Genomic DNA, 23,940 nt, shown 5'->3' on the forward strand with positions numbered 1-23,940 from the left:
AAAAAGTCTACTCCAAGATACAGGGAAGAAAAAAAAAAAGTCCAACATTAACTTCCTTTTGGACTTATACATCTGCCTTACTTCCTAATGTCCTTTTAGCATATTCTTTTAGTTCCCAAAACATTTTTGATGCAGATATTAATTGCATCTATATATATACATGTGTATTAATACATACCTACCGAAGTGCATACAGACACACCACCACATATAGACAGTAAGTACTCAAGACTACTAAAATTAATAAATTCCACCGTACTACACAGTTAAGCGAGGGAAACACATTCTCACTCCCAGCATGTCTTCTGCTGACACTGGTAGACATTTGGGCTCCTCCAACCTCCCTGCCTTTCCTAACACTCCCCTGAAGCATCGTCATGAAAACCACTTCCCCCACGTCAGACAGATACAACATCCTAGAGAAATTCTAGGCTCAGGAAAGCTCTAAACAATCAGCATACAAGGCTTGAAAAATTTTGATTATCTGTGGTCAGAAACAATTTTCTTGGTTATGAAGTTCTGACCAGTTAAATACATTGGTTTTGGATAAACTGATACTTACTTTCAATCTTACTTCTTCCTATATACTCAGTTATACAAAAATCAAATACAGGTAATTTTACAATGAGCAAATGCACTACTATAACACACTGTCACCATGTTATATGCAGCACACTGTGTCAAGATATTTCAGTAACATTAATAAGCTGGCACAAAGAAAAATCAAAACATACACAAAATATAAAAAGGTGAAACATAGAACATATTCAGATAATGCAACAACAATTCTGTAATTGCCTTAAAGCGTCAGTAAGGTATGAATGGTAGTATGTTAAAATGGTAAATTTATTTTCCCAAAGGAAGTTAAATTAACCATCCCTGTCCTATTGTTTAAAAGGCAAGGTTCATGGTCTATAAACAATTACTTATGCTAGCAAGTGTGTAATATGCTATATCCCATTACAATGCAAAAAAAAAAAGGACTATGGTGCTTTCAAGCAAAAATCTGTTCCATGCCCAGCTCACACAAGATTTTGGAGCTCACTCACTTCCAGCTGTTTTACTCCATAAGAATCAGTTCATTCATCATACACCATCAACACTTAACACAGATTACCATATTTCTCATACTATTGCAATTGAATAAAACTTCCACAGCACCACTACAAAATAAAACTTCACTAGTATGTTACAGTCTAAAACAAATTGCAGGAGTATTTATTTCAACTTAATGATAATTGGTGAAAATAAAACATAAATATTATTTGCACTGCAGAATTGCATTCTGGTTTTGGATTACTGTGCATTTGAAGTAATAAAGAAGCATAGCTCTAAAATAAATGAGCATACTCACTCTGCTTTGACATTTAATTTCTAAATAATGCTCAGCTAAAATGGCTACTGTAAGGCAAGCCTGAAAAGTCACTTAATAGATTTTTAGAAGTATCTGTAAAAGTGAAGTTTCAAAAAGGTAAGCCTCATAGTTTAGACTTCACTTCTTTTCATAAGAATATTCACAAGACTATTAGATATAAACCAAGAAATTAACAAACTGTATTTTATTACTTCATACAAAATCCTTCTTTTAATTCATAAAACACACACTAGGTGAAAACAGAAAAACTCAGATTCTAACATCACTTCTGTACTCAGTCAACCCAATTTACTTCAAAAGATTGTCAGCATTTTTACGAGACTGCCAACATTGCAAGCAAGAGAAAAAAAAAAAAAGGTAGACTGAAGTTACACTTACCTGCAGCCCTCTTCTTCGAAGGATACTTGAATCATCCATATTTCAACTCTGCTGATCACAAATTCCTGCTAAAGCTTGCTTGCTTCTGGCTAGCTTTGCTCTCTAACTGTTAAAGAAGTCCATTATTTTCAAACTTTTCTCCCCCTCCCACCCCCACCCCATCCACTCGCTAAAAATAGGACATGGTCTTTCACTTGCCTGTCGTGAAGAACTGCAGCCACGGTCTCTGACTATCTGTACGTAATTTTGCCTGCCCTTTTTGTGGCAGATTTAGCAGGTCACATTGGAAAAAATCTGTTCAACTTTCCTAAATATTTTCAAGGTTGGATGTCTCATTCCCCTCATATACACAACTGTCTAGAAATATATAATAATCCACAACTCCATGTAAGGCCAAACAGTGGAATTTAATTCAGATTTCCCACACACATATTTTTGCTTTATTTCAATTTACTTGAGCCATTATAAGGGATCAGTAAACTACAACAGCTGCCTTCATTTACTGTTTATAATAAGCTCACAAAATCCAGGTCACATTTCCTTTAAAAAACACACAGTCACACTTAACTAAAAAATCAATTCTGTGGACACACAGGATACAGTACTATTTAAAATACAGAAAAACCTCACTAGAAAAAAAAATAGAAATTTTATTTTTCAAAATTTTTAAAAATTCCTTTACTCCTTTGTACGACAAAGCAAATGTCAGATTCTTCAGATACTGTCGCACATTCTTTTGTTTCTGCTATCTCTGAGGTATGCTGGTCTCCTCGTATGCAGCAGACACGGCACATTCTTTAGTTCATTGCTGAGATCTTGCGACTGTTACGTGCTGAAGGGTCTGGAACACATGTTGCAAGTTCTGAACATTTAAGAATTCATTCATTTATTCATCACTGACAGAGTTGTCTTAAGAAGCCCTTCCCTCATCGTCATCCATGGCAAAAAAAAAAAAAAAAAAAAAAAAGGCACAGTTCAGCTGAAGCTTTTTCAGTCTGTCCTGCAGTTTCTGTTTTCCAGCTACCTTCACACAGACAACTTCAGCAAGGTCAAAAAAGGCTTTGTCCCTTTATGTACATTATCCCAAACCCATTTTAAAATATGAGCATATAGCCTGTGTTGAAAAATAAACAACAATAACGCTTCTAGCTATAACAAACACCATTTCAATAAAAATAAAAATCTAGGTATGTTCATCCCAGTATTATTTCAATTACTGAGCATGTCAAGGAGCCTTTGTCCTACACATGCCCTTTCTATATTACAAAGGAAAAAAGGAAATATTGCAAATATAACGAACAACCTACTGCCGCAACGACCTTCAATTTTTTTAGCAGAAAGCTAAAGCAACAGATTTCATCTCCTGATAAAAGCTTCGGAAGAGCCTATTTATAACTTCTGAATATAAATACTGTATTTAAAAAGAACCTAACTTCAGCCTCTGAAGGATTTCACGAGATATATAAAAGAAATCAAACTTCATCAAGAGCTGTGTTTATGAGGGGATTTCAGCCAGACATCCTGAAGTGTGCAAATGCAACGAGAGCCCAGACCGTAGGCTGCCTACCACAGCTTGATGAAGTGTTCCTGTTCCCACAGTTATGACAGCTGCAAACCAAAAAAAGTCTCAATACAAGCACACAGGTTGATGGTGCTTAAAGGAATATATATCTACATGGAAATCTTTAGCTGATCTTCATGCTAAGTGACGGAGTCACATGAGCTAAACACATCATTGTAAAGTCAGCTGAAAGCAGATACAACTCAATCCCATTCACCAGGCTTTTTCTGATCCTCTGCGGAGCAAGTGTGGTCTTTTATTGTGAGTAGCTAATAAATCCTCATCTTGCCGATACCTCCTTCCATCTGCCGTTTTAAACAACTGAATGCTGAATTAGGTCTGCAGAGTCTTTGTGAGCTCCCCAACAGGGCAAGCAGCCACACAGAGGCTGAGCAGGCAGCTCATTTGCATGGAGTATACTGTACCATATAAAAAGCAGCTCGCTAGTAAAAACAACTCAATGAGCCACTTGATTTTAAAGGAACAGTATCTTCTTTTGCAAATATAACTGGAAAACATCGAGCCATGCACAAAACTCTGCATGAGAAGTTAAGAATATGTCACCAGGGAGAATGGCAACATAAAAATACAGATAAAGCTCTGTTTAAAAGCAGACTGAAACATAAGATGATCATATTTCTTCACTGTGATAATATTTACGATGGATTTCACTATTACTTCCTGCATTTTGCCATCAAATAAGCTTCCTCAGAAAAATATACCAAAGGCTATAACTTCACTTATCAGACGTTAGTGTCAAAGAAATTCTATTTTTACTTTAAAAAAATCCCATAGAAACAAAACATTTTGGCATGCATAGTCAGATATATTACATTTATTTTGCAGTTTATTTTAGTCTATAATAGATTTTAGGAATATTTATATTAGACCATGCGCTACGGGGATCATTGATCTTACCTACTCTGACTAAGGCCACCAGCATTAAACAACATATACTGTGAGAGGAATCAAGGAATCTTAACAATTATGCAATACCCATCACATTGCATTTTCCTCCTACATCAGCCACTACATGAAAAGGTTTAAGCCTGATAACAATAGTATATAACCCTACTTATTTCTACAGTGTAACTGAAAACATTCTCATCAGCACACATACATCTAATCCTTCCTGGATCATTTACCTTAATATTCAGACATTGCCAATTCTCAAAATGTCTTCACAAGTGACTTATAATTGATTGAGGCTGGCACGAGTCTCAAAATACCATGAGAATCATCTGTTCTCTTCCAAATTTCAAGCTTTCTTGGGGAGAATGCTTTCAAATTGGCTGCCTGCCACACTTACCCACTTTCTGGGGTAGAGAAGACAATCAGGGCTGCTGCAAAAAAGCAGGCATGGTTTTTCCTCTAGTTTCCCTCTCCCCTTCCCTTCTTCACAGCAAACAATTCTTACTTAAATGTCTGATCAAAAACCACCACCAAAAAGATCCCAAATGTGATGACCACCTCTTCTTCCCTCCTATTTAACTGTTAACACTCATCCATTCTCCCTTTTTCTTCTTTCAACAAAATCTACCACAGAAAAGCAATGATGAAAGAGGGTGGGAGGGACCACTTAGTACCAAACTGAATCAAGCAAAGGACAAATAGAATTTAAAAGCAGCTCTCTGACAAGGAAAATTTTTCCTACAAAATATTACCTTTAGAAATGTATCTATCATTTCATCAGGAGATTACATCATCCTTAGATATTCATTTTAACGTCGTAAAAAGTCTGCAGGGAAGTCTCCAATGAAAGATGAGAATGTATTTGTATAAGACATTTCACTAAGAGATATATTACTGAAAGAAACTGAAGTACACAAAATATAATTTTATCAATTATATAAAAAGTTAATCATAAAACAAATTTCTGAAACAGTTTTCAGATGCAGGCAGCATTTAGAAAGGGCCCAATATAATATCTGTTTATCAGAAGAAAAATTCAAAATAAGGAGGTAATGTAATATTTGAATCCTTTAAGAATTACAGTATCTACCTTAGCACTCAACTTCATTAAAAAAAAAAATAATTAGGAAGGGGGATAAAAAGAGGCAGTTCAAAATTTGTTCACCAAAAACTTTAGTAAGCTCCTAACTCAATTCTTCCCTCCTCCATCAAATTAACAAATTTGGGGAACATTTTGCTTTGCTCTGCAGCAATGAGAAAAGAGAAAGGGTAGTGTGGTATTGGGATCATTTGGACATACTCCAACCAATTCCTGTTTGGCTGCAGCACTCTCTGAAAAAGCTATTCAATCTTGATTTCAAGACATCAAGAAATGGAAAGAGCCGTGAACTTCCAGTAAGTATGTTCCAAGCAATGGTTGGTCTGATAAGTAGGGAAGGACAGCTTATCAGCTTGTCAATACTGGGATGAATTAAACGAGGCTAAGAGCAATTTCCTAAGAAACAAAAGGAGGTACTGCTTTACAGAATAGTCACATTGGGCTATTTCTTGCTGTAAAAGGCTGAAAAAAACCCATGAGCATGGCGAAAAGCCTTTGGAAAAATTCATTGAAGAATCTGCCAAGAACTCTTAAAAGAGGAAAATACACTGAAGATGACCCAGAGTCACAAACAGCTGCAAGAGTTCTGGGAAGAGACTCTGCCTTATACACCTGCTATCAGCTGCTATCAGAGATAAGCTAATGGGCTCACCCAGTATAATCATTCTATGTTTTTATTTAGGTAGAAAGTACAACAGTAGTGCTTGCTAAAGACAACAGTTCCTTGCATCCTAAAAGGCATCAACTCCACAAAGGAACTAGAGGTAACAGTGAAACCATAAACTCAAAAATAATTCTAAAAATAGTCTGATAGCTATAACAGTTCGTGTAAGCCCTGAACAGACCAAAAGAACTTACATGTCATAAATTAGTGGTATTGTCTCTGTATGTGATATTGATAAGATCATTATGGAAAATCATGTCTGTTACCTATATTTCAAGATGAGTATTGATAAAATGGAAAGATCCAAAGGAAATGTTTTCAAGGTAGAAAAAGATTAGTTAAAAGACTTCAGGAACTCAATCTCCTTTAATTTTTACAGGAAGGACCAAAAGTGCGACAAGACGTTCAAGAATATTAAGAGGACCTGGAATTTTACTCCTTACATGCTAGAGCAAAATTCTAGGGGGTGTCTACACTTAGATTTCGGTCAGCATTTCATTTCTGTTGATAAGAAGAAATCTCTTCTCATCCATGCTGATTCAGACCTCATTCCACTGCCTGCTACCAAAATCTATTACTCCTCTGTCTTGTAGAAGAAAAATCTGAGAAGCTAGAAGAGTTCCAATAACTGTCTGAAGATGACTGGAGTTTTCCATCTGTTAACTTCAGTATAATCAAAGCAACAGTTCTTTCTGTTATTCTGTAGCCCACAGGTTTTCAAATAGCATCAGTGGAACATGACCAAAGGCATATGAGTTTCCCAGTTAGGAAAGCAATGACCACAAGAAGTCACTATGAAGTAGTGTGATTGTTCCTATGTACAATACATCTTACCAAAAAAAACTGAAAAATTGTGAATAAGCTATTATCCTACTACTCACATTTTCTAATCACCAAAGCAACTGCAAAAGGGGATAAATAAGAAACCAGTCTGTATCTAGTATATTAGAGTGCACATATACATATGCACAAAGACGTATCTGTGTAGAATCACATGGCTCATCTTTGAGCTGTGTTCAGTTTGTTTGTTGTACTGTCTATGCTGAATATAAAATACTTCCTACGTATCTTAAATTGTAATTGAAACTTGAGGCATACTTCAAGAATCACTTAACAGTCATGGAAAAAGTTTCATCCAATTTATTCAGAATTAGCTAAAATATGAAGGAGAGCACAATTCATTTTGCTATGACTTCCTAGTCCTTTCAGGTTTTTGGCACTACGTCCTGCCATCTGTCCTGATTTCAGCTGGGATAGAGTTACTCCATACCATGTGATGTCATGCCCAGTATATAAATGGGGAGGGGCGGTGTTGGTCGGGGAGAGCGGGGGGCACGGATCACTGCTCAGGAACTAACTGGGCATCGGTCAGTGAGTGGTGAGCAATTGCATTGTGCATCACTTGTTTTGCATATTCCAATTCTTTTATTATTGTCATTTTATTATTGTTATTATTATCATTATCAGTTTCTTCCTTTCTGTTCTGTTAAACTGTTCTTATCTCAACCCATGAGTTTTACTTTTTTTCCCCCGGATTCTCCTCCCATCCCACTTGGGGGGGGGAGGGGGGCAGGGGGGTGGAGTGAGCGAGCAGCTGCATGGTGCTTAGTTGCTGGCTGGGGTTAAACCGCAACACCATCTTTTGTGGTCTATACCATTGCATCAGAATGGAAATCTACCACTACTATTAAAGCAAAACCAGTAAAGGTGGTTATCTTAGCAATCAAATCATTACATTGTAGATCAAAAATTTGTGTACCCTCTAGTATAGCTTAAGTGAATCCAATAGCTGCACACCTTAAACTCATAACACTAGAGGTCTAAGTCCACTTATATTGACAATTTAGAAAAGGTATTAAGCCACTTGTGATGTTTAGTATTGACTACAGAAACACCAGAAAGCTTCTCAGCACAACTGGGACCCCATCATGGGAGACATGGTGTGAAGGATGTCAACGCTACACAATAGGATGATCCAATGATGAAGACCCATTCATGCTTTGCCATGCAAAAAAAGTACCCCCATCCAAAAATCAGGCTAAAAAAAACAACAGCTTTTCAATTGTCTGCAACAAGATGTAATGCTTTTTATTGCATACTTTTATTATCATGAACTTTTTGAAAAAATTTCCTGATCTAAAATACTGAGATTCAAAATTCGCATTTTTCATGATTTAAAATTCATTATATTTCTTATTCTATTTAGTCAAAACTAAAAGCAACAGAACATCAAGCTGTGGCAAACCTTCAAGATACAACATTTCCTTACGTAACATATTGTCTGCTGGAAAAAAAAAAGATCACTTTCTGAAAGATTATCAGCTGACAATTTCAGTGGAATTTTTTTTAAGTCTTTGGTAACATTTGTCTGTGCAACCAAAATGAGCCAAATGTTTCACTATCAATCTGAAACTTAAGTGTTTGGGGGTTTTTTATTTATTTTGATCAAGCTATGTTTATCTGGAGATTTAAAAATGTGTCCCTTTGAGATAAACTGACAGACTACTGAAACAAGGAAAGTTGATGAGGTAACTTGTTTAAAAAAAAAAAAACAAAAAACAAACAAAAAAACCCTTGGCAGTCAACCTAAGGAAACTTGCCTGACAGCTTGTCTGAATTTCTTCTGGATTTCCTGCCTATTTACAAGATTCAGTTTGATAAACGAAGACCTTTGGAGCAAAGCTGTGCATGAACAATGAACCATAAAAGGAACTCATCCTGAACCACAACAAACTCCACTTATAAGGCTTGGTCCCAGGGAGAAGAAATGCTGAAAAAAATGTCCAAAATCCTCAAGGTTTACACAATAATCAGACCTTCACAGTGCATTTTCTGTTTCCAGTTTGTTAGGTTTAGATTCCTGGGCAAGACTGCCCATCCCCCACATTCAATACATTATGAAAGGCGGCACACCCACTAATCTTCCATACAAGTGTAAATTTGCTGTCGACAAGGGTGGGGGAAAGAGTTCATTCATCTACAGACCAACTGTTCTCATACTGTACCATAGAAGGTATATTCAGAAGAGACACCAGGTTCCAGGCAGAAACAAGTTCCTTGGCTCAAGCCCCTTTGAAAGCTAACATCTTTGGAAAGGAATCTTCAATTAAACTTTAGTATTTACAGAATATGTTGAATTCACTATGCAAACATTCTTGTTGTGACGTTAAGTGGCATTACAACAGAATGGAAACTAGCTTCTCTGATGCTACATTTCAAATACAATACCATTTTTAAAAGAAACACTTTTTTCAATAGGCAGAGAAGCCTTTTTCAATATATGCTGCAAATTTAAACCTGAAGAAATATAATTTCTGTTGAGTGAACATTTAGATGACATTACCAAAATCACAATTCTCTTACTTTATTATAAGACAGCCTTCATGCTTTAGAGACATTCGGACTTAAACATCAGCAATGAATACCTCTAATCAGAATGGCAACAAAACCAAAGCTCAAGGACCCGATACCAACTCTTGTGTGTTTCCCTAATGAAAGGTATTGATACTTACTGAAAAGTTTATAGAAACAACAAAACCTGTAGTTTCAAGAATCCCGCAGGAAAGACATCATGAACCCAGTTAGCCCAGGAGCTATTTTGCCATAGAAACTGGTTCTATAAAAGCTACAACTTACAGATGGATCTCATTTCTCATGCAAGCACATCCCAAGAAATACCCCCAAAATGTTACTGTAGTTAAGATTTCTTCCACTATCCTCTTCAGTTCTTCCCCACTCCCAGCTAGCAGCACTCTTCCTGCATATACATACTTGCCTTTTCTGCCAACTTTTCCCAAACTTTCCTGCTTCCGATTGTTACGTCGTCAACACAGTCGCATATGACTTTGAAGTACAAGCTAGACAATTTGTACATAGAGACAGCACTTCCTTTACAGAGTTAGAGTTTTAAGGACAAGAGATTGCAGAGGTATGAGACTAAACCAAGCCTTATTTCACTGTATTTTGCTCTCACTTTTATCTATAGGATATTTGTCATTTTGGACACTAAATTCTTCAGAACAAACACTTGATGCTTTGCAAAACAAGGAACCTCTTCTATTACACTAGCATAACATTTACAAACAATGAATTAGACTGTCAAACATACTCATTAGGAAAAAAGCCATGAAAGTTAACAACTGTTTTTTCTTTAATTATTCTGCTCAGAACAGAGTCTACAGCACTGAATATATTTTTCCAACCTAATCCACATGCAGTTCATTTCAATATACCTTGAATTTTACTTCGGTATCCAGCTGACATAAAAGTGCTCGCACAAAGCTCCAAAGACCGTACCATTATGCCTGCTTAAGACCAACATGATATACATTCAAACACTGCCTTTGAAATAAATCCTTGAAGATCATAAGCCAAAACTTTCAGAGTTAGAGGGTTTTTACTCTCCCCTACTCTCCTTGTCTATACCAGACTAACCTTATATTGATATCCAGGGAGATGTCTCACAGCAGGGTTTTTCTGATGGATTCTGACAGATTTTTATTCTTCTTTTTCTGGTCTCAGACAAAATTTTGCTATTCATTTCTCACAATTTTGTCATCCTCTTAAAATGCTAGACAAGTTAAAAGCTGTTCATTTTTTACAGATATCCCTTTTCCCAACATTTATCCACTAAACCAGAACAAAAAATGAAATAAAGATAAAAGAATAAATTCATTCAGGATTTCAAAGATTTCCAGTGCAGTGACAATTTCTTTTTTTAATTCTTCCTCTCCTCCAGGATCTGTGTCAGACCTCCCATTTTTATGAGTTCTCCTGGTTTTGTTATTTTTTTCTTTGAAAGCTATTTTTCCTCCAAAAAAGCAGATGCACAATAATAATTTGGCAATCTCTCAAACTTTTCTGGTTTTATTTAACAGAACCTATTACATTTAATCAGGGGAGAAGAAACAAAAGACAGTAAGAGATGTTGACTTAGAGCCTCAAAGAGTATTTCTCAGAGGAAAAGTGTGACATTCATTATTTTAAAAGGCATGTGAAGACAAGCTCTTTCCATAAAACTAGCAGGTATAAAAATGCTTGGATTTCAAATTAAGATGCAAAAAATACTTTTTTTTTTTTACTTTTCTTGATACTTATAGTTACCTTTTACTTCAAATTCAATTCAAACACACAATTCTTATGCATGACACTAATACTAATACTGCCATGTCCAACAACGAACATTTCATAAAAACAAACATGCTTCATTGCAGCACAATAAATTTACACTATGTTCTTTAAAGTGTTCAGACATCCTATTGAATTACTAATACAACATTGAGCTTAGCAGTTGAAATCTTTTGTTCTTTGCTTAGAAAAAAAAAACAAAACAACTAAGCTTACCAGAAAAAATTGAAATATTATTTTCATGCATCATTTGAATTGTCACCTGGGCTTTTGTCTCAAGAACTGACAGAGAATATCAATGTGTTAATTGAAACAAGCAGTATGTAATCCACAGGACATCTTTAGCATATGTTTCCTTCCAAGGGCTGACAAGAGCTTTCTTGGATTTTTCAGCGCCAGAGTCTAACATTTCCATTTTCAAGCTAAAAATATGAACAAAAATCTTACACGTTTACATAAATACGTATTTTCCCAGCAGTACCTTTCCACAGGAATCAGACAATGTTATATCTGTTTTGAAACCTCAAAAAATAAAATGGGAGTATGGTAACATTGGAACATGTAACGTGTTTTCATTGTAACATGAAAATTTTGAAAACCTCATCTTTAAAGATGTATTTTTCTTCATAATTCAAAAAGCCCAGAAAAATAAATCCAATCAGAAACCTAGCTCCAAGATGGAACATTCTTACTGATGAAGGAGAATGAGCTAGTGGATGTAACAAGGCAAAGCTCAATACTCAAAGCTATCATAATTTAAAATTAGACATAATTATCCTTAACAAAACCAGGCACTGTGGAAAGGGGCTTTGGAACAGCTGCTCCTCTTCAATTTAAATGCTCATTTGTTTTACATTGACCTAGAAATCAGTATCCTCCTAACCAAAAGCCAATTAGATAATAGTCTCTCTTTCAAGCTTGTAGAATACTAATTTTTTTAATGTGTTTAGTAGTGAAAAGCAAAGAAATAAACTGCAGATGATGCCACACGTATGCTCTGCTCTAATATACATGAACAAAATGTGAGGGTTCCCTCCCTCCCTTTTCAGAAAGGTCAGATTTACAGTCCAGGAAAGACACCCATCACTTCCTTGTGCTAACCTTTCAGTGCAGTCTCAGCTTGGGACAACCACAGAACACTGCAAAGGCAGCACGTGGAAAGATCTTCCATTTGCTGAAGTAGCATCCCACCATTCCTTCCACAGTAAAAGTAATACACCAAACAGACAGCAAGGAAGCATTACAAGAAACATTTCAAAAGTTGTCCTTCCAACCTTGCCCAGAGTTAGGTCACCAACATCAATGTTTTTGGAAGCAGAAGGATGTCAGATTCTTTCAGTACTGCTATAAAAATAAGGTACTTCTCAAGCAACAGAATTAAAGACACCCAGTTTCCTACAGACTCGAGTTTGTCTTTTTGTCATCTTGCTCCCTCCCATAGTCCTTACAGAGGTAACTCTGGCCCTCCTATTTTACCTCCACCCAACTGGAGACAGCATCTCCCCCAGCTAATCAAGAGCTGTCATATTTGAGTGTCAACCAGTGCTGCCAAGCCACAATATACAATGAACTGTCTCTCAGCGAACGTGAGGGGGGTGTCTCCTACTCTGTTCCAATTTTGATGAAATTACAATTAAAATTATTTCTGACATTTCTTCTTCTTTTCAAGCCTGGATGAAATTGGCCAGTTGCTTGGAAGTTACCAGCAAAGAAGGAACAATTGCAGAAACTTTGATTCCCTACCACTGCTCAATGTTTCTGGTAATCATGATCATTTACACCATTACTTTCAATTTTGGTTAAAGCCAATGCCAAAAATACATATTCATCTACAGATCTGTTCCAGCTCTAAAGACACAAAATGTTGATGAGCACCAGTTTGATTACACTCAAATACAAAGCCGTAAGATTCTTGGTCTTCTGAGTCTTGGCAGCAACTCTACAGAAAATTCTTTCCATGAGAGAAGTAGAGCCTTTTCTAAATGCATCAACAAAAGAAGCTTCTCAGAAAACTGGTACCATACTGAGTCTGACAGGATCCAGAAAGAAACTAATTAATGCAGGAAACTACAGCAGAAAACAGAGAATTCTATTCTACCAAAATATTAGGTCTCCATAGAAGAAACAAACACAGGCAATCACCAGTAGCAACCCATAGTTTCACATTGAAAAATAATCTGCTAATGCAAAAGGTGGATGGTTTAATATTGAAAGGAGCCTTCCGAAATTGCCAAAGTTGTGAAGTAAAGCAGCCTATATTGACAGAATGATCTCATAGCAGAACACAAATCTGTACAGTCAAGGTGGAATTCAAAGGAAAGAGAAGCCCTTTCCAGAATATGTAACGAAGCTGAAGAAACCCCTATCTCTTAAGATTTCCTTCTGAAGTCACTGAAGTAGAAAGCAGCTAAATGAAAGCGTGAGCTGCAACATACAAAACACAAACACGACAACAGCAGCAAAATTCTAAATATACCTCAAAGTTATCAGACATCAGCATTATCAGTTTATTGTAGCGATTTGCTCTCTGTCCTGAGCTCCTGAATTTCCCACACTAGCAGCCCCATTTCCTTCTCAGTACTGCCTTCGAAGCTTCTTTTGCAAGAGGAAGCAGAGGAAAAGTCCAAAAAAGCCCATTGCTACCCAGCCAAACAAGAGTCAAGGAGTAAGCAGATTATTCAGGAGGTTTCAGAGCAGCTAGGATGATGTCAATCCCAGGCAAAATAATTATTTTAATCCTTTATCAGCTTTTCCAATTAAAGAAAAAGTACAAGTAACATCAGTTGTTGAGACTTCTATGGAAAAATAAAGTCACAAATAAACCACTGCAATTTCTGAGAAGAGTTCTTAGGTGCTTTTGGATGGGGGGAGGTAGAGGTCGAGGTGTTTAAAATACTGCCTCTGCTTGACAAACATGTAGGCATCAGACTTAGAATTGTTCAGAGCTTTTAACTTACCTGCAAACTACATTTCTAAAAAACATATCTCTAGGAAACAGCAGAACTTTCTGGGTTTAGAACCTGCCAATTGACTGAATTTTTAAAACTAGCTGTCAGAAGAATTGCTACTGCATATGACCATTCTGTGTCAACAGAACAGTCATGCATGTAACATTATTCAGCATTTTAATTGATGACCTAGAAATAAATATAAAACCACTGATGACAAACATACTGTAATAGCAGAGTATAAACAGTGAGGTCAGCACTGTCAGGGTTATCTGAATGACTTGGTAAGGCTGCTGTATTCAAATAACGTGTTAATGCAACCAAACAGTACATTACACTCATAAGAATTGCGATTCAAGCAACTATAGCATGAAGGGAACATCTGCAATTCTGTAACTCCACAGATCTCTCCTGGATCCCTTTCTTTAAATACTGGTACCACATGTGCCAGTTTCCAGTCCTCAACTGCTGAAACTATTTTAAGCAATTGGCTATAGAGCACAAATAGTAGTTCACACATTTTATCCTTGAATTATTTTAAAGCTGTGTCATTATCTCCTTTTACTCACCGAATTAACAACCTCCATTTTTTTATGGTTTTTAACCACTCTGCTTTCCTTTTAACCATTCTGAATTCTTATTCAGAGGAAGGAGGGGGGAACACTGCATTTCTCTGCCTTGAAGAAGAGGTCCTTAAGTCAGTTCCATAGAAACTACAAAGATGCAGGTCTCTTAGCTGATGTTCCTTGCTCTTCAACACACTTTCTCTTTCTAAATTAGTTCAACTTTTTGAAACTGAAAGCAACCTTAGTGCATTTTGACTATTTTTAGCTCTGCATATATGTATTTCAGTTTCAGCCTTTCGGGTGGCTTTTTGACTTACATTTTGAACCAGAACTGAGCACTGCTAAGGATAAAAGCAATGTTACCTCTCCCTCCATGGGCTCTTTGCTAGAGCTTAATCTGTCTTATGAAACAGAACACATAAAGTCTACTCTTATCGTGTCCCCATGTGGCATGTGTCCAGTCTACATATAAGACATATAAGCAACTGAAGTCTCCCACTAACATTTCATTCTGCAGTGTCTAATCTTCCTCAGCACACTACAGTCAGCATCAGCTATCCTCATCATACAGTGAGTAATACAGGCCCCAGATTACTACTTCTTAATTAGATCCAAGTTTCAATGCTTAGCTGGTCTGTGCTACTCACTGATGCTTTGTCCAGGGAGGAGGGTCTTTAAACATGCAGCACCACCCAGCCACGACCCCAACCTCTTTAACCTTTCCATCTACTTTGGGGACACAACATTGGGACAGAGAACTACATGTAAATGAGACGCCCAGTCCTCAGCATAGCCATGTCTGAACTTGAGCGTTTTATGGGATTAATTATCTTTAAAACATATAGTAGAAAGTGTAATAATTATACTTATGGGTACTGAACATTATTATACAGTTTCCACTACTCTGAACTGAGGGATTCAACACAGAACAACAGCTTATAACAAAAAGGATAAGCTCAATTATGTAGCTTAGGCGAAATGGAGTTCAATCAACTTCATCCATTTTACTTAAGACAAAATGGAGTTTAACCAACCTTTCACTGCTTGGTCCAGAATGTGAAATTGTGATTACCTACTTTTGAACCCCCAAACAACTGCAGAAGTTTCCTGATATGCAAGGAAAAATGGAGCTAACAATTACTAATGGTTGCCCATGGCTATTTTCAGATGGCGATTTCATACAGTGCAGGCAACGCTTGATGATAAAAGCCTTGTTAATAATGGCATGAAAAAGAAAACAGATAGCAGATGGAAGGGTATGCATCATTAATGTACTTGATTGGAGAAGTTAGGCACCACAACACCTTTCCCTTGAAATCATTGCAATTTATAGTAAGCCAAGGGGAAAAGCAGCGGTTTACCTTTTGCTTATGGAAAAATAGAGGAATTCAGCAATTAGAACACTAAGGGATATCTATGACATCATTGTAGAGCCAAGTTTAATGGCCAGGCACCCCCCCAGTTAAACGGGTATTAATCATCCCTGGAAGTGTTCAAGGCCAGGTTGGATTGGGCTTTGAGCAACCCGGTCTAGTGGAAGGTGTCCCTGCCCATGGCAGGGGGTTGGAACTAGATGATCTTTAAGGTCCCTTCCAACCCAAACCATTCCATGATTCTATTCTTGACGCTTTCCCAGGGAAGTTAATACCACAGATTTGTCTGACAATAATCCACAAGGAACAGGGTACCCCAAGGGTTTCAACACCTCTCATTTATACAAAGATTCACTGCCATTTTCTTTTTAGATCTAATCTATATATAACTGATTTCTAAATAACCTTTAGCATTAAAGAAAAAAAAAAGAGAAACATTCCATTCAATTTATTAGAGTGCTTTCTTGGAATTAAGTTGGTACATAAATCAACTGTTTTGTTTGTAGGTATTACCTGATATTCATACAAGTTCATACCAGAAATAACAAGGTCTGATTTTCTTTCTACTCTATGTCTGGTATAATTCAAGTATTTCTTAGTCAGCAACATTTTAAACACAGTATGTAAATTACATTGAGAAAATAAACATGTCAGCAGTCAAGTAATCATAAAGAAAATAAAAAGATGTCATTGTCAAATATATCACTTTAAACAGCTGCCTATTTAATCAGGATTGATGCTGATGTCTGATCAATATAATTTGACAATGTTGACAGGGTACTTTTCCTCTCAATTCAGATAGTTTTGCGAGTACACGATATTACAAATTGTTCCTCTCTTCTTTCAAAAACCTCATCAGTTTATCCTGCCAAATTTATCTAATTATTTCATTAGCCTATTTTGTTCTAATAAGATTTAAGATTTCTTTGATAAGAAATGCATGCATGTGTTTTAAATTCATAACACCCTACATTTTACTTTGAAACAAATTATTTGATAAGTGAATTAAGGCAAAACAACACTTACCTAAAACCAAACAGTTATCAATAGATTTAATAATATCCACAAACTTAATTTTATATTGCATACTGTCATTTGAGCAGAGTCCAAGAACTTGTGGATCAACAGCCCATGATTCAAAACACCGTTCATTTAGCAAGGAGATACTACAGAAATAAATACCAGAACCAGTAACTGTACGGTAAGAAAGATACATGCGAATTTTGAGCAACAGTAAAACTGTAATACGAGACACAACTCTATAGCTTTCACACTAAGAGTCCCAGACCAGCAGTCCACAGCCCGAAGAATTTACAGTGAAGAGGGATTAAGGAGGTTGCAGCAGAAGTATACTTGTGCACAAAGCAGTCTGAATTCACAACTTTTCTGACTATCATCAAATAATAAGAACAAATTTTTACCGTGGGGAGGTTTTTTCCCCCTGTTTTCTGGGGGCAGGGGAAGCCACAGAGAAAAATAAACACTTCTGGGAGAACACAGGAAGGAAAGGAGAGCTTAGGAACATCAGAACAGGCAGGAGGGATTTTAAAAAGGGATCTGGCTCACACCAGAGACAGCATAGTATGCAAAGCTGCAAACAGGCAAGCAAGGTTAGCAACACTGATGAAATGCAAGCAGTAATGAATATTCTGACCTTTGTCTTCAACCCTTGGATTCTTGACACTGTGATAAACACACTATGTATTTTCCTTGGCAACAGCTCATCCATTAAATTAGATCAATTACCAATATTTAGAAAATTTGAGATGCATATTTGCCAAAAGTACCTCTGCAGACTTAACTACTTGAAACAAATACATAACAAAGTATCTAACTAGAAGTCTTTGTGTGAAAAATGTAGTGCATGCGCTGTACCTTTACTTGTGTAACCAAATCACATAGCAGTATTCTCTATATTACAGGTATGCAAATACTTATTTCTAATTTTGAGTGAAGACAAATATAGAAACCATGTTAGACCTGAAGTTTCATGTTTTATTTAAACTCCAAGGCAGGGAATTTTAATTCCAAGTTTCACACAATAATTTGTTTTCATGGACAAATTATGAACCCTGCCATAGGAGTTCATCATATAGCTACTTTTACTGTCACTATACTGTATGACCACATTAAAATAATGAGGTTTGAACATTCATATCTTCAATTAGAGTTTTGTGGCTTCGAGCACTTAAAGAACAAATGCTGCCGTTAACCTAGACCTTACCCCTTAAATATGCACCGAATACATTAACAATGTTACTGAATCATGAGGTCATTGCGAAAATGTAAGTCTCAGTGGATTCCATCACAAAGCAAAATCTTGAGGATTTTAATAGGATATTATTTAAGGTATAAAATTAAAATCTCTCATTAAGTTATCTCAACAGCTCATTTAATTTATAAGGCTCAAAAAATATTTTAAAGGTTATTTTAGGTTAATTACATTTCACATCCTTTTATGACAGATCTGAAACCCTGCACATCTTTCCTCTATTATAAACATTTCCCCCTTGCCAATAACCTAAAGTTCACATTGACACACATTTTTGAATACTCACACTATAGTCTCAACATGACAGCATTTTATATTTGTGATGTACACAGAATCTTTTTTTTTTCTTTTTTTTTTTTTTTTAACATGGAAACTTGGTCATTGCAATAAATAACAAAAGCTAGAAGCACCTCAGTCAGTTGTTCCACACTATTTACTAATAAAACAGCTTAGGTAAGCTGGTTTGTTTTGAACACATAAGGCACCCTCTCAGCAAATTTTGCACTATACATACTTAGTTGGCCACAACTGCTTTCAGTGAAAAAAACTCTGATCGATCCAAAATGCCACAATACAAGAATTTTCCTCATCTATTCCTATAATAAACAAAGCATTGAAAAAACAGCCTGTCCATTATTTATCCTAGTCTCTGTTCACAAAGGGAAGAACTACAGATATTGACTCTAAATCAAGCTTGCTAGTGTAATGGTTATTCTGACTTCATACCTCATGTTCTCACAGCACAAGGACTCTCTAGTTCCCACCAGGGAAGAGTTTAAAGCTCACAATTGCTGCAGAAATCCTCAGGTTAGCAATAATAACCTAGCAAAGCCAGGTAAGAGATCAAGGTATTCCCTGGCTTTTGAACAATTGATTTTAAAATCTAAATATCTTTAACACAATCAGAAATAAGAGAATGACACAGCCACACTGTATACAGCAATGGAGGAATAAGTTATTTCATAGCACCATCCATTTGAGCTTCAAACATTTTCCAAGCATTAATAAACTGAGCTTTACAGAAAGTCTGTAAGGTATGCTTTACTCCCAGTTCTACTGATGACCAAATGACTTAACCTCTCTGTATCTTAGTTTATCAAAGTTCAGATATCAGGATTGTTGCATAAGTCTCAGGCTTTAGTACTGTGCTTCACTTACAAGGCTACACTTATCTCAGCCAAGAGATTTCACCTCTCCCCCGCTAGTAATCTCAAGGTAATAATGGACTTTAGATTAACTCTTAGGAAAGATTCTGAGCTGCAGCTGTTCAGAGGTGAAGCATATAAACCACTGGATTCCCATTTTCCTCCAACTGGTAAAATAAGCAATCGCTGTATCTCTAGAGCTGAAGCAGTTTGGATGGCTGGAAAGATACATTGCATGGCTTGGATAAATCAAAATGATACAGTATAGGAAAACATACCAAACAAAAAACAGCACCCAAATTATGCTACTCATTTCTAGAGCATCTCCAAAATTTTTGCTTAGTTGAAGAGTTACAGGGGATTTTTATAGATGCCCTAAAGCTCAAACCAGTTTGCATTACTGGAACAAAGTTGTTTGAAACTTAGGCAAACAAACTATGTCATGTTTAAAGACTTATCCTCCTATTATCACATCCTAGGAAACAGTTACCAGAAGTGTTACCAGACACAGAAGGCAGCCATATTAAAATACTAAACATGGACATCTCACACTGCCTTTTTGTGGAAATACCTGCCAAAAATCACCAAAATAAACCAGCCAATTTTTTTACTATTTTAAATTAAAACCCAGAATTTTTATTGTATACATCAGCGTGTCTTTATATAGAGGTCAATAAGAACCACAGAACAACACTCTTACGGAACAAAGCCTCACTCAGTGACAATGTCTGTTCAAGCCAGTCTGAAAAACTCATTATATTCTACCTTAAGTTCCCCACAGCTCCCCAAGCAAAAAAAACCTAATTTTCCATGCACACGGCAGCAGTTTCTCACTTTACACCTACAATAGTGCTGCTGTCAGGAACAGAACTGACTGCATGTGCCAAAAATCAATTCAACATATTCATAGACAAAAAAATAACACGCAGCATCTGAAGATAATGAGAACTGCAATCATTCAAACTGACAGTCTAGTGCCTAACAATTATCACAAGGCAAGTTTTACGAATTCATATTTCCTACGATGACAAGCCTCAGGTTACACAGAAGGGTGTTCAATTTTTCTTTCAAGTATGAAAATCTCCTTTGAGCCAATGAGTCCACTCCAAAATGGAATTCACTTAACTGAAGTGAATAAAAAGATGCTGTGTTTAAGTATTATGGTGAAGTTTCTTCACAGCAAGATGCTGACTGTGTTTAAGTAATATGCACTATATACTAAATATAACTTTAGTACAGAATTTACCATAATCATTTGCTGTTCTTTACACAGATACACATGAATTACTCAGAATGAAGTCTAGTAGTGAAAAACCTATCAGGACTGTCAGTTTTGAACGCCATTGTGAAGCATGTGTCCTGAATCTATCATGAAAACACACAGAACTATAGCATATGCATTTTAGTCTTCCTACCAGAGATACAGTAAAGCTGTGACAAAGGTAAGTCTCTGCAAGCACTCTAAACACTCCCCAATGCTCAGTATTTTGCTCAGAATACTTAAATACATTCAAAGAAGCTTTCAGCAGTCTGTTTACAGTATCATTTACTTCTTTGCAAAGGCTTTCTTCTCCACTGTTCCGCATTACCAGAACCAAATTCCCTGTTCTTACTTTCATCAATCAGCTCATGCCGATACGTTCAACCCTCTGTCTAGAACCTGCTCCCTACCTCTTCCTCAAACCTAGTCCCTTCAAACAAATATAAGCCTGGACACAGCTTTAGTTCTTCAAACAACACTCATCTCCTATCTATCTCCTTACAGCCACATCTTCCAAAATTGATAATGTACCCAAATTCTCAAAGATTTGCCCATAGAGTTTGCAGCATAAGTAAATGTAAATTTTTAATTAGTATGCATGAACTTAGACTTCACATGGTCTTAATTTGGAAATCCACTTACTTCCCATCTCAGGTTATTATAATTACAACTGCTACTTTAAAATGCAATTTCAATGACTTCATACAGTAATAAAATCCATCCATTCATACAACACAGTTTCTGCTATCTTCCGTTTTTCTAACAAAATAAAAATATGAAATTCTACTTGTACAGTCAAGTATTGAAATTTCTCTGCTCCCTAAAACAATTTATGGTCTTCATGAGCTATAACTTCAATGATTACTCTTAAACAAAAAAAATTTCAGCTGTACTCAGCAACATTTAAATAATCAACATGTTACCACCTAAAATACAAACTAAAAGTAAGGTTTTCTGTAACAAAACATTTGGGGAAAAGAGAAGCTGTGTGTTTTAGAACACACAAATGTAAATGAAGTTTTCTCATCAGATTCAAATATCTGCTTCTGTAATAAGTACCCAGTCAATCAGCAGGAGATAGCTCTATGCACAACTGGCATTAATGATTTGTCCCCCAACTAGTACTGTATTTTTCAATAAAAAGACAGAGATTACATCTAATTCTTTTGTGAGGAGGTAGAAGTCTAAGCTCTATGCGCTCACTTCACTGCCAGCGTACATATTGAGCAGAAAGGTGGACAGTGCAGTGGAAGATCAGCTGTTGTGCTTTGCAACTAATGTTTAATTTGCTAGTCAGATACCTGCTAATCATTACAAACTGTATTCCTTCCAAGACCACATCACTGTGAGATTAACAACCACTACCCAGATGCCTGCATAAAGCGGAGATCCTAAATAATAAACAGTAAATCCAGTAAAGCACTAGGGACTAAGTAGGAGACCCAGATATAGAATTTCCTTTTATAACTAGGAGGGTTTTTGAAGCAGAGTATAAAGAAGCTTGAACTTCTAGTTCCACTGCACTTCATCAAGCCTTTTGAATTATTAATTTATGTACTGAATTGACAATCAACACAGAATTAAGGTCTCCTTTAGCTACAGTCTACTGGAAAACACCTCTAGCTCTTCTTTAGGTTGGCCCGGTAGCAATGTGTCATTTTGTGTTGAAAACGCAATTCACTATACTGAGACCTCCAGTACTCCAGCACCACCTAGCAGGCCATAAACCAAAACGCAATTAGGCAACACAGCTTCTGACCCAAAAATCACAAACAATGATTTATATAATTAGCTCCAAATAATAATTTTTTTAAAAAATATTATCTTATTCATAACTATCCCAACCATCATCTCTCTTACCAGAAAAAGAGTGTTGCAAACCATGGTACAGTATTAAAATATGAAGCTAATTCATACTCCAGCTAAAAAAAAAAAAGGCCACGTTATTCGCAGGTAGTTACTGTGGAACACAATCCCAGAAATAACATGCCTGTGCTGCAACAATCACTAACAATTACCAGGCTCTCTAAAAGCGTTTTACAAAACCGTACTTGGATTTTGGAGTTATTATATTTCTATCAGTTGCCAGCGGGGCACCAGCAGATGGCGGACCAGCACCACGAACTCCTCTGTAGGCTGTAGAAAAATTAGCAATTGGATTTAGCTTTCACATGAATTTAAAGGGAATTACCTAAGTTGTCTCACCCACAAACCCAAATCTGTAGCCAGCTAGCCACTCTTCCTGCTAGAATGATACAGATTTGAAGTACATCCTTCTGTGATGAAGGGCAACCTGCACAGAGGAAATAATATATTAACTTCCCATAATAGTGTAAGTACAATCGATTCCATTCCTAACATATCTAAAATGAAATAAAAAAGCAAAGGAGTAAAATTTCAGAAAATAAACAGTACATATTCTCTCCTACATCTAAAAAGCATACCTCAACTTGGACATCAAAGATAACATGCCACAGTGTGAAGTCTGTCTCAGTTACCAGGTTTCCAAAACACGCTTCCTTGCGGAGCCAAGGACCCACCATCACAAGGACAACCATTTTCCCCATTCCACTTGCTATTGCCGAATCTGCACAGCTTTGGGGAACTACACGTTCAGAATTAATCAGGCTGAATGGACAGCATCACTGGCTCAGTGTTATTCAACACAGAAAGTTCTTCAGATTGTTAGTAATTTCATGTCTTTGTATTTGAGCCTTTCTATCCTCCAGATCATTATTCAAAATGAGAGGCTTTTTTTTTTTTTAATCACTTCCAGAACAAGACCAGGGGAAGGTGAGCAATTTGGCACTCTCTACAACAGCAAAGAATAGGCAATTGTCTCATTTTATTTTAACCATTAGCTTACAAAGTAAACGTAAAACCATTAAGTCATTTGAAATTACTCTCTGAAGAGGAGACCGACCCTACAAGGAACTCTTGCAAGTCTGGCATCAGAGGATTAACAGAGCACCAACTGCTTAGTCAGCAGACTTCACCTCTGAAGATAAAGAAATGGCTCTGACCATGTACCATGTGGTACAGAATACAAGGAAGAAAATTTACTCTAAAGAGAGAACTGCCACCACACAGCTAGAATCCTCAGCTTCATTTTCAAAAATGACGTTCAGTTTTTCAGTTCAAGGAGTACAGCGAGTTTCAGTTCAGTACTGGAAGCACATTAGAAAACTGAAGTTTGTAAGTATTAAAAAAAAAAAAAAACAAAACAAAACACAACATTCAAAATCTCTTTCACAAAAGT

General features: G+C 36.5%; 1 protein-coding gene across 7 annotated transcripts in view; it reads right to left on the reverse strand.

The window, feature by feature from the left end:
* Nucleotides 1-23,940, reverse strand: part of MAST2 (microtubule associated serine/threonine kinase 2) — a 198,834-nt gene that overhangs the window by 145,101 nt on the left and 29,793 nt on the right. The window contains exon 1 of one of the 7 annotated variants that reach the window (XM_069788848.1): nucleotides 1,754-1,837. The exons of the other annotated variants lie outside the window; for them this stretch is intronic. Within the exon in view, the coding sequence (XP_069644949.1) occupies nucleotides 1,754-1,792 (39 nt within the window). The 5' untranslated portion in view covers nucleotides 1,793-1,837. Of the gene's footprint in view, nucleotides 1-1,753; nucleotides 1,838-23,940 lie in introns of those variants that run through there. 7 annotated transcript variants of the gene reach the window in all.

Source organism: Haliaeetus albicilla, chromosome 8 (assembly GCF_947461875.1).
Source record: "Haliaeetus albicilla chromosome 8, bHalAlb1.1, whole genome shotgun sequence".
Lineage (NCBI taxonomy): Eukaryota > Metazoa > Chordata > Aves > Accipitriformes > Accipitridae > Haliaeetus > Haliaeetus albicilla.